This window comes from Moschus berezovskii, chromosome 20, assembly GCF_049115385.1.
Source record: "Moschus berezovskii isolate FMDL1 chromosome 20, NW_MosBer_1.0, whole genome shotgun sequence".
Classification (NCBI taxonomy): Eukaryota; Metazoa; Chordata; class Mammalia; order Artiodactyla; family Moschidae; genus Moschus; species Moschus berezovskii.
The window spans coordinates 38,461,259-38,476,695 of NC_142479.1; the positions used below are offsets into that span (position 1 = coordinate 38,461,259).

Here is a 15,437-nt window from a genome sequence, read left to right on the forward strand (position 1 = left end):
ACGTGTGCTGACCCCCAGGTCCCCGTCCCGACCCCCATCCCCTTAATTGGGAAGCCCCGCCCCGTGCGCAGTGACGTCGGACGCCGCTGTCAGCCGGCGCTGGGGGGGGTCGGTGTGGGGTAGAATGGCCGCTGCCGCCGTCACCCGCGGGACCCCGGGAGGTAAGAGCTGGGGCCTCTCGCCCGCCTCTCCGCCCCCGCGCCAGGGGGCGCAGCTCCAGAGCCCTGACTTGGCGCACCGCGCCGGGGACCACCGGCGCTCTCCCGGGTTCGCCCTCACTCCCCGCTTCCGTCCTCCTCCCCCGCGCCAGGGGGCGCCTCTCGGCGGAGGGCCCCACGGCAGACCTGCCGGGCCGGACCGTCCCGGGGACCCCCGCACCCCGGCACCTGCCCTGCCCCTTGCTCTCCACGAGCCCGCGGACTCAGCTCCGCAGCTTCTCCAGGACATCCCTCCGTGCGGGCGGGAGGCGGGACCCTCCCACCTCGGAGCGTCTCCGCTGACCACCGCCCCTCCTGGGGGGGCCGCCCCCGGGCCCGCTCCGCACCCTGGCGGGCTGCCCATCCCGGACTGCGCACCTGCGCCCTAGGGCGGAGTCCTTACCCCAACCCAGGCTCCAGGGCTCACAGTCGTGCTCGGACGGGCCTCTTCCCCCTCTCCATTCCCAGACACCTGGTGGAGCCCGCGCTGAGAGCATCCTCCAGCTTCCATCTGTTCCCCCAGGAGGGTGGGGGCTCAGGCTGGAGCCAGAGTGCTAGATGGGGTAGGATAGGCCTGGAGGCCGAGGGAAGCAGAGGCTTTGGGGATAGAGGTACGGTGGGGTGGACAGGGCGGTCAGCCTCAGGGTGGAGGATGGGTTGACCTGGGGCTGGATAGCTGGGTCCTGGGTTTCTAAACCAGGTTCTACTCAGGCCCCACCAATCTGGAGAAAAGGGTGGAGGTTAAGATCAGTTGTCAGATCTGCCCTTCCCCTTGGAAAAATCAAAGAGAAGGAACTCAGGGTGTGTCTTTTAAGGCCTAGCTCTCTACCCGGACTTAGAACTCCTGCCCTCCCCCCAACATCCAGGCTCTCATTTGTCAAACCATCCTTCAAGGACCGGATGCTCTGAGTCCTAACCCCAGGGTCTGACCCCACTTCTGCTCCAGCCTTGCAAGAGCCAGGGCTGTAAACGCCGGACCCCCGCCGGCCTTCTCCCCTCCCCCACCCCGCCGGTCTCTTCCTGATTATTCTGTTCTGTTGTGTCTCCCACTCGTGTTGGTTCCTGGCACCATGTCTGGGTTCTCCCTCTCCTCCATCCCCTGGCTGTACTCTGACATCACAGTCCAGCCCCTTTCTCTGGCTTCCTCAGATATCAGGACCCAGTTCTGTACCAGGTCTCCCACCTCATTCTCCTCATCCTTGATAGTGTGGGGGCTTCTGCCATGACCGTGTTCTCTCCCTTCCCAGCACAGACTCCCCCTCCCCCCGGCCTCTCAGGCCGGGGGTGACCTTGCCCCCTGGAGCCCTCACCATGAATACCAAGGACACCACCGAGGTTGCTGGTGAGTTCACAGTCCAGGTTTCCAGGTTGGGCACAGCCTTTTATTTCCCCCAAGTGGTGGTGACCTTCTCATTCTTGGATCCCCGCTCTCCTTGGCATCATTTCATTCACCAGCACCACCCCCTCAGCCCACCACCCCACCCCGCACCCTAGTGCTCTGGATTCGGCCCTTTTCCCCTGGGCTCTCACGGGGATGTCTCACACTAAGCCCTCCCTTCTCATCTACTCTAGAGAACAGCCACCACCTGAAGATATTTCTCCCCAAGAAGCTGCTGGAGTGTCTTCCTCGCTGCCCGCTGCTGCCTCCAGAGCGGCTCCGGTGGAATACAAATGAGGTTTTCTAGGGAGCCTGGGGGATTGGGGCTCAGCAGGGCCTAGCAGGCTGGAGGAGTTCCCCTCTGTGCCTTTCAGCACTCTCTAGGCTCTTTGGGGATCACAGGAGAGCTATAAAGACCTGCATCTCGCGTAGGAGCTCACTTCTCCTTGGCTTATGCTATCACTGTGTATAAATGCTACCACTTACAAAGTATTTCCTACAAACAGAGCACTGTGCTCAGCACTTGTCCTCCAGGGATGCCGTTATCCATGAGGTATAGATGAGGAGGCCCAAGAGGCCAGGCTGAGACTTTGGGAAGGGGACCCCCACCTGAGTGCCTCTTCTCCTCCAGGAGATTGCATCCTACTTGATCACCTTTGAGAAGCATGACGAGTGGCTATCCTGTGCCCCCAAGACAAGGTGAGAAGCTTTGTGAAGATGGGGAGTAGCAGAGGTCCTAGGTTCTGTCCACAGTACTCAAGGCCAGTCCTTTCCCTTGTCAGGCCTCAGAATGGCTCCATTATCCTCTACAACCGCAAGAAGGTGAAATACCGGAAGGATGGTTACCTCTGGAAGAAGCGGAAGGATGGGAAGACCACCCGAGAAGACCACATGAAGCTGAAGGTCCAGGGCATGGAGGTAAACAAGGCCTCCAGCACACCTGCTCTCTCCCCTGCTTTTCCCCAAGAGCTGTGTTCCAGCCCTGCCAGGGCTTGGTGACCTTCTCTGCCTACCACCCTCCCAGTCAGTCACTCTTCGCTTCTCACTCACTTTGGATCAGCTGGGTGGTTGCTCAGCCCACTCTCTGCTTTCCCTCCATGACCCAATTCTCCAGGACTTAGGCCACGCCTCCCCCTGGAGGCTGCAGATGCCCAATCCCCTCACTTCTCTTGCATTTCCCGTAGGGGTCTGACAGTACTTAGTACCTCAAAGCACAGGTTTCTCTTCTCTCAAATCATTGCTCCTCATCTCAGATGTGTTACTGCCCTGCCCTCTGATTTCTGGATAGTCCCATGTCTCAAATCTGGTCCTTGTTGTAAGGTCCTGCCCCCACTGTCCCCTCCTCTTCACTGTGGGGTGGCTTGGGTGCTGGGTTTTGAAAGGTGTGGGGAATAGATGGGGTGGGTAAGGGTTAAAGAGGAACTGGTGGCAAGATTGGGATTCCTGCAAAGGGACTGAACAGAGGAAGAGTTGGGGAGCAGACTAGCCCTCCCCCCACCCCAGCCTGTCTCCTGGCAGTGTCTCTATGGCTGCTACGTTCACTCTTCCATCGTCCCCACATTCCATCGGCGCTGCTACTGGCTGCTCCAGGTGAGGACGGAAGGGCCCAGGGAGACAGAGTCTACCTGGCTCTTTGAGGGAGGTGGGGGTCTGCAGGAATGAAGGGGAAGGATAACGAGGTTCTGAGTGTGGAAAGGAGACTGGGAAGAAGAGAAAGGGGTTTGGGGATGGAGAGAGCCAGAACTTGGGAGGGTGAGGCTAGGGGTGTCTGGGGAGAAAGTGAGGACAAGGAGGCCAAGCCCCTAGACATCAGGACCCCATAGCGCTCTGTGTGTACCCTTGTGCCCACAGAACCCTGACATCGTGCTTGTGCACTACCTGAACGTCCCGGCCCTGGAGGACTGTGGAAAGGGCTGCAGCCCCATCTTTTGTTCCATCAGCAGCGACCGCCGAGAATGGCTAAAGTGGTCCCGGGAGGAGCTCTTGGGACAGCTGAAACCCATGTGTAAGGGAACAGGGCCAGGACAGAGCTCCAAGGGGAGAGTGGACCCAGGGACCTCCCATGGCAGCCAGGTTTCTATACTCAGGAGCCTGTGGGGTGACCATGTCGCCCCAAGCCAGGAGGCTTCTTTCCTGGGTGGGTGGGTGGGTACCAGGGTTCCTGGTGTGATCTAAGGTGTTCGATTATGGAGGGCAGCTGTGAGCTCCAGGTAGGAGGAGTCTGGGGGCTTCTGGCTGCTGTTCCTCTGGCTGAAAGTCTCAGAGCATCTCAGGTGCTTGCGGGAGCCATCAGAGTTCTCTGGGGCCTATTTTATGGGGGATCCCACAGCACTTCCCCCCAACTCTTCTCCAGTTCATGGCATCAAGTGGAGCTGTGGAAACGGAACAGAGGAGTTCTCCGTAGAGCAGCTGGTGCAGCAGATCCTAGACACCCACCCGACCAAGCCTGCACCCCGAACCCACGCCTGTCTCTGCAGTGGGGGCCTTGGTGAGTGACCCCTGACCTTGGAACCCTCCTCCCTTCTCGCTGGTCTGCCCTTACTCACACCAGGGAGGTATCTGTCTTATTGGGATTTGCGTGCTTATTTGCATGACTTTTGCATGTTCCAGAAAGATGGGCCAGATGAGCAGAGGCCTTCCCGTCTGAATACTGCCTAGTTCCTTTTACTTATTCCTGGCAGACTGGGCTCTCTGTTTGCTTTCTTCCTTTAGCAGTTCCTGGACACCCCAGCACTACCACTTACACACAGGCTTAACCTTATTCTTAGTTGGCACCACCTTGGTTCTGTTCTTTTGTCCTTTTTCTATGCTTTCACCTATTGCTCTCAGCTATCCCCCCAAGCCCTGGATCCTCCCCTGCAGTGTTCCTCCAAAGGGAGGGTGGGGGAGGAAAAATATTTCTGCCGCCTCCCAGTGGCCACAAACAGTATGACACCTCTGGTATGTAGTGACTTCTCAGGAAATGCATGACAGCTTCCAGCAAGGGAGGGCTGGAGAGAGATGTGTCTTACCCCTTCTCTCCCCACCACCCCTTCCACTCCAGGTTCTGGGAGCCTCACCCACAAATGCAGCAGCACGAAACACCGCATCATCTCTCCCAAAGTGGATCCCCAAGCTTTAACCCTGACCTCTGTCCCCCACCCCCATCCCCCTGAGCCGCCTCCACTGATAGCCCCGCTTCCCCCAGAGCTCCCCAAGGCACATACCTCCCCATCGTCCTCTTCCTCTTCGTCCTCTTCCTCCGGCTTTGCGGAACCCCTCGAGATCAGACCGAGCCCTCCCACCTCCCGAGGGGGTTCTTCCAGAGGAGGCACTGCCATCCTCCTCCTGACAGGACTGGAGCAGCGAGCCGGGGGCTTGACGCCCACCAGGCACTTGGCTCCACAGGCCGATCCGAGGCCTCCCATGAGCCTGGCTGTGGTTGTGGGCTCTGAGCCCTCGGCCCCGCCAGCCCCTCCGAGCCCTGCCTTTGATCCTGATCGTTTTCTCAACAGCCCACAGAGGGGCCAGACATATGGAGGGGGTCAGGGGGTGAGCCCAGACTTCCCCGAGGCCGAGGCCGCCCATACCCCCTGTCCAGCGCTTGAGCCTGCTGCTGCCCTGGAGCCCCAGGTGGCCGCCCGGGGTCTCCCTCCACAGTCCGGAGCCGGCGGGAGAAGGGGAAACTGCTTCTTCATTCAGGATGATGACAGTGGAGAGGAGCTCAAGGCCCAGGGGGCTGCCCCAGCCGTACCTTCACGCCCTCCTTCACCCCCACCCTCACCTGCCCCTCTGGAGCCATCGGGCAGAGTAGGAAGAGGGGAGGCCTTGTTTGGAGGAGCTGGGGGGGCCAGCGAACTGGAGCCCTTCAGTCTCTCATCATTCCCGGACCTCATGGGAGAACTCATCAGTGATGAAGCTCCGAGTGGCCCTGCCCCTGCCCCCCAGCTCTCTCCTGCTCTCAGCACCATCACAGACTTCTCCCCAGAGTGGTCCTACCCAGAGGTGAATCTCAGACTTCTCTCCTTCCTCCTGCATCACTCTCACCCTATGGTCCATGACCTAGTTTCCCTCAGCATCCATGGCTGCTTAGTTCTCTTCCCAGCCTCTATCTTTACATAGAGTGTAGCTTCTTAACAGTTTTCACAGGCCTTCTTAACTACCCCTTTTTCCCTCCCTCTTCCTTCTACCTGTGACTTGTGGTTGTGTGAGTCCCTCAAGTGCCCCAGGGGACTTCGTTCCTTTGGTGACTGGGTGGGGTGGGGAGGGCCTGGGATAGTTGAGCCTGAAGAAGAAAAAACCCAACTGGGATGTGATGGCAGACTTTGAGAAGCTGAAAGACTGTATTCAGCAGTGAAGTTCTGCTTTGTGCTGCCCCAGAGATAGAAAGCAGGAACTTCTATGGGGGTACGGGGGGGCCCCAAGAAAAGACTTCCTCCCAGTGATAGCTATCTGCAAATGGGATGATAGCCTTGGGGGAGGCAATCAGTTCCCTGTTTCTGGCAGATTCAAGTAGAGGGCAGGAGTGTGGAGAGAAAGGACAGTGGGTGGATCTCACTCCACTCCATGTCCAATCCCTGTACCCCAGACCCTGGGGTGTACAGAGGGCACTGGGTCCTCTCTTAGGGTCTGAATGAATGAAGGAGTGAGTAATTATACCCAGCAGAGAGAGCCTCGGTCACATGGCTCTCTGACTTCTGCCTGCAGGGTGGGGTCAAGGTGCTCATCACAGGACCTTGGACAGAGGCGGCCGAGCATTACTCCTGTGTCTTTGATCACATCGCAGTGCCAGCCTCACTCGTCCAGCCTGGTGTCTTACGCTGCTACTGTCCCGGTATGGGGGCTGGGGGTGGTAGGGGAAGGGACTAAGACATGACTATTAGGACTCCCAGGAAGCACTGGGAACAAACGTGTTGGGTTTTTCCTGAGACCATAACCACCTCATCCAGTCCTGGGGCTGAGCCGGGTGGTTGCCCCCCTGCCATCGCCCCCCAGCAGGCAGATGAGTCTGAGCTGAGGTGTCAGAAGGTCTAGCTTCTAATCCACGAATGTACTGCTGAGCTGACGAGTGGTCTTGAATAAGCCTACTCTTTTCATAGGACCTTGGTCTCCCCTTCTGTAAGATCAGCCATTTGACCCAAGGGGACTCTCATGCCTCTCCAGGCCCACTGACTCCAGTCCAGGGAGAGTCTCTTGGGAGAATGAGAAGGGAGAGATGTTGATCTTCTTCAACCAGTTCTGAGACCGAGGGTCATTGGCTTCAAGACCTGTGCTGTCCAGTATGGTAGCCATGAGCCACGTGTGCCTATTGAAATTAATAGTTAAGATTAAGTGAAGTTTCAAGTTCAGCTCTGCCATCACACTGACCACACTTTGCTGCTCAGTGACCACATGTGCTCGTGCTCCCCTGGGGGACAGTGCAGATGCAGGATGTCTCCAACACTGAGGAAAATTCTTTTGGACAGCACTGGTCTGGATGTCATTGCCAAGATTCATCTCTGCCCTTTTGCCACCCCCTTTGCCCCTCACCTGACACTCAGCAGTGTTGTTGTGGGACCCCAAGGACCACTGGTGTGACACATCAACAGCTTTGCTATCAGTGTGTCCTCCCCGAGTCTCAGCAGCCCTGTTCAGTGGTGGATGGCAGGAGAGGGGCTGAGACCAGAGACATTGGGAATTGGGAGTCTCAGCCTCTAATCCTGGGACAAGGGCCTGGTGGCTTCATCCTCAAGGCTATAGATATTGAGATCCTGGGACACCGCTCTCACTTGACTCTGTTGGTGAGCAGCTAATTCATTTCTCCCATCTTAGTAACAGAGTTAAGGCCTCTGGACCTTGATCTTAGGAGATAAGAGATTTTACCATCATCAAATTGTTTATATGTATAGGTATCTCTACACACCTACCTCCATCTGGCTCAGTCGGTAAAAAATCTACCTGCAGTGCAGAAGACCCAGGTTCAATTCCTGGCTCAGGGAGATTCCCTGGAGAAGGAAATGGCAACCCACTCCAGTACTCTTGCCTGGAAAGTCCCACGGAAAGAGGAGCCTGGAGGGCTATACAGTCCATGGGGTCACAAGAGTCAGACACAACTTCGTGACTAAACCACCCATAGGTATCTCTTGACTCTCTGCTTCTATAACTTGGTGCTGAACAACATCCTTAACTACAGGGTCTGGAACCCAAGGGGTCTCTGGCCCAGAGGAGCTATTAAGTTCTCAAATGAAGGGATTCCCTCCCCACTTAGAGCCAAGCCCACTGGAGCCAGGGGCCTCTGGGGCCACAACAGGGCAGGTAGGGGAGGTGGATGTGGAAGGACCACCTGTGGCTCTGGTGAAGGAGCCCAGGAAAGAGAGCCATCTCACTAATTCTTGCCCTCCCCAGCCCATGAAGTTGGGCTGGTGTCTCTGCAGGTGGCAGGGCGTGAGGGGCCCCTTTCTGCATCTGTGCTATTTGAGTATCGAGCCCGCCGATTCCTGTCACTTCCTAGTACTCAGCTTGACTGGCTGTCACTGGATGGTGAGTTGCTAGCCCTCTGACCCCACTGCCTTTGAGCATGACATGTTCCTAGGCCCATCTGGACTTGGGTGGCCACTGCCTTGCCCCCACTGTACCCATCTTCCCAACTCCTGCTTCCTTGCTCATTTCTGAAGGAGCAGCAAATTTCCTTCACCTCCTGTTCCCTGTAAACATTGGAGGTGGCTTTGTCCCAGCACTTGTCCTGTCCATAGGAAGGGATCAAGGCCATGGGTGGGGCCGTGACAGCGCAGAGCAACATACATGGAATACACATGAGTGTGTATGTGCCTACACATGTATTTAAACTTTCCTATGGTTTTTCCCTCTAGTTATAAAGACAGGCATTATTTATAGAAAATTTTGAAGTTATAGAAAAGCACAAAGTAGAAAATGAAAATTCCCTGTAACAATGCTCAATAACATACACCACTTTTAATATATCTTCTTATACCAGCACAGAGATGCACATACATACACGTGTGTGTATGCGTGTGTGTATTTGTTTAAATCCAGAGCTGTTTGTCCTCTTTACTGGTTATCCCTCCTGTGGCTTTCAGAATTGTTTCTCTCTGCATCTGCTGCTTTCTTGAGGTTCCCTTGTCTCCGTTTCTTCCTGTTTAACCTGTGCTTTACCATCTCTCCTGTGTGTCTCCTGCCTCTCTCATCTCCATTCCTCCTTGGATTTTTGTCTTCACTTCCCCTCTTCCTTCCCTATTGCTTGTTCGTTCTACATCCCCAGCTCTCCTTTGCCCTTTTTCTCTCCTCTCCGTCCCCTTGTTTGTCTTCCCCTCTCTGCTCTCATACCTGGAGTCTCTGCTCAGCCCTCTCTACCCTCCTCCCCACCATCCCCTCTTTACCTTCTTGCCCGTCTGTCCTGGCGTCTCAAAACATCCCCAGCCTCCATCTGTTTGTTTTCCCACGGCCCTGACCCCCTTCTGCCTCCCCTCCTCGTCCTTGTATGATCTCAGGAAGGGACAGATATAGCTTGGGATATGTGCGTGTGCATTTGTGCATGGGGTGGGGGAGGAGGAGGAGAAATGGACTTGGCCATCCATCTCTGTCACCACCCCTCCCCTCCATCCTCTTTGTGGACAGCTGCGGGGGGCCAGGAGGAGGGGGTGGTGCTTTTCAAATCAGTCTCTGAGTTCTTTGGGGCAGTGATTAACAGAGAGGAGGGACCCTGAAGTCCTTCAGCCCCAGCATGGGGGACGAAGGTAGTGTCTGGGGCAAGAAGAAACAAAATAAGCCACCTGGGAGGAAGCTGAGAGTACACGCACGTGCATTTTTGTTTGTGTGAGAGATCTGGGGCGTGTGTGTGTGTGAGATAGATATCTGGGGCAACTAGGGCTGGACACCCAGCGGGGAGTCCTACCGTCTCTGTGTCTTGAAAGACAGTCTTGGTTCTGCATTCAGGTCCTAGGTGGACACGTGGTATGAAGAGCCCTAGACTGAGGACTGGTCCTGGCGGGCTCTATTCGGAAGATGGGGGGTGGGGGTAAAGGGCCATTGTATGGAGAAGAGGAAAGGATATGCTTGTGTCTTCATCACTCAGACCCTGGGACAGGATCTGGCTTTGTTGCCCAGGGCATCCCCTGGACCCTGCCCATTGAGCCCCCCATGCCCACTCTTCCCCCCAGACAACCAGTTCCGGATGTCCATCCTGGAGCGACTGGAGCAGATGGAGAAGCGGATGGCAGAGATCGCAGCAGCTGGGCAGGCCCCCTGCCAGGCTCCTGACGCCCCTCCAATTCAGGTACCTCCATAAGGGCACTCTGCAGTGGGGAGCAGGGGGAGGGTCTTCCTGTAGAAATCAGCTCTAGTGTGTGACTCCCCTCGCTGTCCAGGCCCCAGCCAGTCCCCTTCCCTTCTCCATGACATCACCCTGCTCCCACCCCCACCCCGTGGCAGGAGTGGCTATTCTGGGCACCCTCTTGGCATGACAAGCTTCAGACTATTTCTGGTCTGAAGGAGGGTGGCGGGGAGGGTGGGGGAGGGGATCCAAGAAGTCAGGGCTCAGTACTCTTGAGGGTTCCAGGTCTCTGAGGAAAGAAGGCTGGAGAGGACTCTAGGTTCTGAGGGGGAGAAGCCATCTGTGGACATGGCACTGATCTGAGCCAAAGTGAAAGCACCACATGGGCATGCAGGCATGAGGTCTGGCTGCTGGAGAAAGCTGCCTGAGGGACAGGGAGGACTGACCAGCCATCAGAGGTCAGGGTGGTGGGAGCCTAGAATGGGAATTGTAGGGAGGGGGCAGAACTGGAAGCTGAGAGGACAGGGGTGGGGTGGCTAAGGCCATCCCAGGCTGGGGATGCTCAGGTCTCTGCCTGAGGGTGTGTGCACCGCAGGATGAAGGCCAGGGGCCTGGGTTCGAGGCCCGGGTGGTGGTCCTGGTAGAGAACATGATCCCACGCTCCACCTGGAGGGTTCCTGAGCGTCTGGCCCATGGAAGCCCTTTCCGAGGCATGAGCCTTCTGCACCTGGCCGCTGCCCAGGGCTATGCCCGCCTCATCGAGACCCTGAGCCAGTGGCGGTGAGCTGGGGCTGGTGGGAGTTGGGGTGGGGGGTGTCAGGGACTGAGGAGGAACTGGAGGCCTGCATGGGAGCTGGGGTCACTGTGGGAAGGAAGGGGGGCTGGAACAGGGTTTGCACTTGGAGTTTTAATGTCCTCTGACTTACAGTGCTGACTTCTTGACCTCCTTATAGTCATTAATCTGATTGCTCATCTTGCTGACCTTAGTGCTTGCCAGCCCCTTTGATTCCAAAATTCCTACTGGGCCCCCTTTATCCCTAACTGGTCTCTGCTGTCCCTTTCCCAAACCCTCCAGGAGTGTGGAGACGGGAAGTTTGGACTTGGAGCAAGAGGTTGACCCACTCAACGTGGACCACTTCTCCTGCACCCCTCTGGTGAGGATGCTGGTTCCTAGTGCACGTGAACGGTGGGAAACGGGAGCAGTTCTTCAAAGAGGAGATGCTCTGGGGGAGGCAGGGAAGGAGTAAGGACAGGCCCGTGCCTCACCTCCACCCTCTCCTCAGATGTGGGCTTGTGCCCTGGGCCACCTGGAGGCTGCTGTGCTCCTCTTCCGTTGGAACAGACAGGCGCTGAGCATTCCTGACTCTCTGGGCCGCCTGCCCCTATCCGTGGCTCATTCCCGGGGTCATGTGCGCCTCGCCCGCTGCCTGGAGGAACTACAAAGACAGGAAGCTTCTGCTGAGCCCCCACTTGCCCTGTCACCACCCTCCTCCAGCCCCGACACTGGTGAGGGTTTAAGGGGAATGCTGGTGGAAACACAGGCCAGGGGAAAGTTAGAGGGTGGGAGAGAGGAGGTGGTAGGGATGGGGAGGTAAGAGCAGCAAGGCCAGGGAGATGGAGAGCGAGGAGGCGCCTTATGCTCACACCCCCTTCCCTCCCCTTGCAGGCCTGAGCAGTGTCTCCTCACCTTCAGAGCTCTCGGATGGCACTTTCTCCGTCACATCGGCCTATTCTAGCGCCCCAGATGGCAGTCCTCCCCCTGCTCCTCTGCCAGCCTCTGAGATGACTATGGAGATGGTCCCAGGCCAGCTCTCCTCTGGTGCCCCAGAGGCCCCCCTATTCCTCATGGACTATGAAGCCACCAACCCCAGAGGGCCCCCACCCTCGCCGCCTCCTCTCCCACCAGCCCTGGACAGTGGGGCTGCTCCCGAGGAAGCCGATAGTCCACCAGCTGTGGATGTGATCCCGGTACCACTTAGGTGGAGGGCTACAAGCAGAGGGGGGTGCAGGGCTGGGGTGACGCCAGCCACCACATGAAACAGAAGCAGAGCCAGGCGGCAGTTTGGGAAGAAGGGGTCATTTATCCTCATTTGGGGACAGGCAAGGTAACCCTCTGCTTACAATTGTCAGAGCTTGGGATTCAGAAGTCATGAGACCTCAGAGGTTAAAATTCTGGAGAATATCTTCAATTAGAGCTGGGTGGTAGGGGTTACCTGTTGTTCCATAAAGGGACAAGAGCGATGGCAGTAAGCGGGGAGGAGGGTGGAGCAAAGAGGTCAGAGAAGTCGGCAAGATGGAAGCGGAAGTGTCTGGCACTAACCAGGGGGCAGGGGGAGGCTTGCACATGGTAAGAGCTAACAGTCTTGTGGAATGAATGAACCCATGAGAGAGTGGAGAGTGGCTCTTTGCGTGCAGCAGCCTGCTTCTCTTCTAGGGCCTGGGACATATCTGCTTTAGAGAGACTAAGGGATTAACCGGGTAGCACTAAAGTGCAACAGATTTTGAGAACGCCACATGGTAGGTGGCTTTATGTGAGACCAGCAGGAAGTGCTACAGGCTGCAGGGCTGGAGCAGAGGCAAGGCTGGAGCTATTCAGTAAGGTGTCACAATTGGCAAACGCTCAGCTGATTCTTGGAGAATTCAAGGAGGGGGTGGCAGACATGACCAAGTCTGTGGGAACTGGCATGGGGCAGGCTGGGAGGGACAGTGGGCAGCCAGCTTGGAAGGCTAAGCCCTTCATTTGCCCAGCTTCTGAATTCCCATGTGCTGTACGTCCTTCCTAGCCTGTGGTATCCACAATGTCTCAACACAGGGCTGCCCCAACACAGTCCTCCCCCTGCTCCTCTTGAGTGGGACCCCAAGGAGTGTAAGTGAACCTGGAACACTGGCCAAAAAAGACAGGGTTAATGGGGGCAGCCATCCGTGAGGCATCATCGTCTTGTGCTGATAGGAGAAAGATAGGAAGTGAACTTATGCTATGGCCTTGGCAGAGCAAGAACAGCTGGGGGGGCCCCTCAAGGTTCACCCAGCTTCTCCTTCATCCAGGTGGACATGATCTCACTGGCCAAGCAGATCATTGAAGCCACACCAGAGCGGATTAAACGAGAGGACTTCGTTGGGCTGTCTGAGGCCGGAGCCACAATACGAGAGCGAACGGGAGCGGTGGGGCTCAGTGAGACCATGTCCTGGCTGGCCAGCTACCTGGAGAACGTGGACCATTTCCCCAGCTCAGCCCCTCCAAGGTGACCAACTTAGGACAAAGCCTCCAGATCCTTCAAAGGAACATGGGAGGGAGAGAGTGAGGGAAGAAGCTGCACTATGGCCAGAGCCTTTGAGGAAGGGATTGTGCCAATCCCTGGCTGGCGAGCTCTGAAGTCACCCTCCAGACCCTGTTACTGGGGCTCTGCCTTCAGAGCAACGCCCAGGTGGGAGAGGAGGGACTTCAGATGTCCAGGACATCCTTTATCCCTGTGCCCTACAGCGAGCTGCCATTTGAGCGGGGTCGCCTGGCTGTCCCTCCAGCACCTTCCTGGGCAGAGTTTCTCTCTGCGTCTGCCAGTGGCAAGATGGAGAGTGACTTTGCCCTGCTGACCCTGTCGGATCATGAGCAGCGGGAACTGTACGAGGCAGCCCGAGTCATCCAGACAGCCTTCCGAAAATACAAGGTCGGGGGCTTGGGGGCTTCAGGGGATGAATTACACAATCTTGAGTGAGGAGATGATGGGTTCCCAGGACTTTGGGGAGGACAGCAATCATCCAGACAGATCTGGGGTAGGGTGAAGGGTCAAGGGACCCTAGGCATGTTGGAAGAGCAGGTCAGATGTCAGTTAGGTGGGCAGTTCCTGTCCACTGATAGGATCCAGATAGGATTCCTATCCACTAACTGATCCAGGTGCTGAGACTTCCTTCTTGCCACTTAGGGCCGGCGGCTGAAGGAACAGCAGGAGGTAGCAGCGGCTGTGATCCAGCGCTGTTACCGGAAGTACAAACAGGTGAGGCTGTCCTCTCTTGAAAGCGTACCCACTCACCCCTATCCCAGAGCAACCAGAATGCTGCAGGAGCCCTAACTCCCCTTTTCTCTCCACAAGCTGACCTGGATTGCACTTAAGGTATTAGACATGAGACCTGGGTGTGAGGCTGTCTGTGATGATTCAGCCTTTCCTTCCGTGAGCGTGTGGATTAGAGAAAGAGAGTTGCATCGACTGAACTTGGAAGCGGGGTCGGGGGTGACCCTTAGGGGTCTGGGTCTCTGTCCCTCCATGTCAGCCCCTGCCCCTCCTCCCCACCCCTGCAGTTTGCACTGTATAAGAAGATGACCCAGGCGGCCATCCTGATCCAGAGCAAGTTCCGAAGCTACTACGAACAGAAGCGATTTCAGCAGAGCCGCCGAGCGGCAGTCCTCATCCAGCAGCGCTACCGCTCCTACCGCCGCCGGCCCCCGGGGACCCTGCCTGCCCGCAACAAGTACGGCCCCAGCCCTCAGTGCTCACCCACTGTTTCCACGCCCACTGCCCATGCACTCCCATCTCATCATCTTGCTCCTCCCCTACCCCTTGCCCTGCCGAGGTCCCTAAGGGGTGGAGGGCAGGTGATTTCTGAGTGTCCTGTGCGGTCTCATCTCTTCTTCCTTCCACCAGAGGCTCCTTTCTCACCAAGAAGCAGGACCAGGCAGCCCGGAAGATCATGCGATTCCTGCGGCGCTGCCGACACAGGTGCTACTCTTTCCCTCACTGGGGAGGACTGGGCCCTGCCGCCGCCTCCCCATCCCACCGCCCTAATCGGCCGGTTTCCTCTGACTCTCCGCAGGATGAGGGAACTGAAGCAGAACCAGGAGCTGGAAGGGCTTCCCCAACCCGGGCTGGCCACCTGACCTCTCCACTGCCTTTCTCATCACACCGGGGGCCGCTTCTTGCAGTCTTAACAGGGAGAGGGCTCTCTGGGGGAGGGGGAGCCCCCTGTCGGCAGCGTTCCCGTCACTTCTGTGCTAGCCCGTCCTGGGTCTCCACCCCCCACCCCTCCGAAGTGCTGAACTCCCTCTCCCACCCCTGCCTCCTTCTCTTCTCTCCCGGTCGCGCCCCCTTCTTAGTCCCCGGCTCCAGAAGACCCATGCCCCACATACCTGCATCTTCAGCTGTGACCTCCGGAGCCCTGCCTGCCCCTTCTCCACAGCTCCCTCCCTGCCTGTGCCCACCTCGGCCCCTTCCTGACTTGCCTTATTTATTTGTTCGACGCGTCTCAGAATGTATCCGCCTCGGTCCCACCTCTGCCTTCGCTACGCGCGCGCCCCTCGTGTTTCAGGGCTGACCGTGCCCCCACCCCGACTCCGCATGTTTGCGTCTGTTTCCTCCCTTTCTGGCCCTGTCTTTCCCCGTCAACCAACCGACTCCGGCCACCAGTCTCGGGGCCAAAGCGGAGGTGTATATAGAAACGCGCTGCGGAGTCATGCCCCATCCCCGAGGGGAGGGGCCTTGTACATAATGTAACATACAGAGTATAGTGAAGAATCTATTTAAGGCGCCGCAGGGAGGGCTGCACGGCCGGGCTTGTGGTTCCTGGCGCGGCGGGAGCCTCCTGCCGGCTCCACGAGCACTTTCTACTTGTGCATGGGCTTGGT

At 57.3% G+C, this 15,437-nt stretch overlaps 1 protein-coding gene and 1 long non-coding RNA gene across 4 annotated transcripts; one reads left to right on the plus strand and one right to left on the minus strand.

The window, feature by feature from the left end:
• Positions 1–38: 38 nt before the first annotated feature.
• Positions 39–14,840, plus strand: CAMTA2 (calmodulin binding transcription activator 2). Of its 3 annotated transcripts, none has more exons than XM_055404509.2 (22): positions 39–161; positions 1,445–1,539; positions 1,770–1,873; positions 2,207–2,274; positions 2,358–2,493; positions 3,079–3,165; positions 3,427–3,580; positions 3,929–4,063; positions 4,619–5,559; positions 6,262–6,388; positions 7,939–8,073; positions 9,711–9,826; positions 10,419–10,603; positions 10,899–10,977; positions 11,107–11,329; positions 11,490–11,791; positions 12,869–13,065; positions 13,305–13,488; positions 13,744–13,815; positions 14,118–14,287; positions 14,461–14,535; positions 14,630–14,840. In XM_055404509.2, exons 2-22 carry the CDS (start codon positions 1,509–1,511, stop codon positions 14,691–14,693), a joined length of 3,585 nt encoding a protein of 1,194 aa, XP_055260484.2. In that variant the 5' UTR covers positions 39–161; positions 1,445–1,508; the 3' UTR covers positions 14,694–14,840. The 3 variants fall into 3 exon arrangements, with proteins under 3 accessions (XP_055260484.2, XP_055260501.2, XP_055260493.2); XM_055404518.2 differs by having other exon boundaries at positions 40–161; positions 3,094–3,165; XM_055404526.2 differs by lacking the exon at positions 3,079–3,165.
• Positions 9,709–15,171, minus strand: LOC148774690 (uncharacterized). The gene is made up of 3 exons (XR_016035490.1): positions 15,036–15,171; positions 11,090–11,259; positions 9,709–9,845 (listed from the first exon to the last, which is right to left on the minus strand). It is a non-coding gene; the product is annotated as an uncharacterized LOC148774690 (long non-coding RNA).
• Positions 15,172–15,437: the final 266 nt, after the last annotated feature.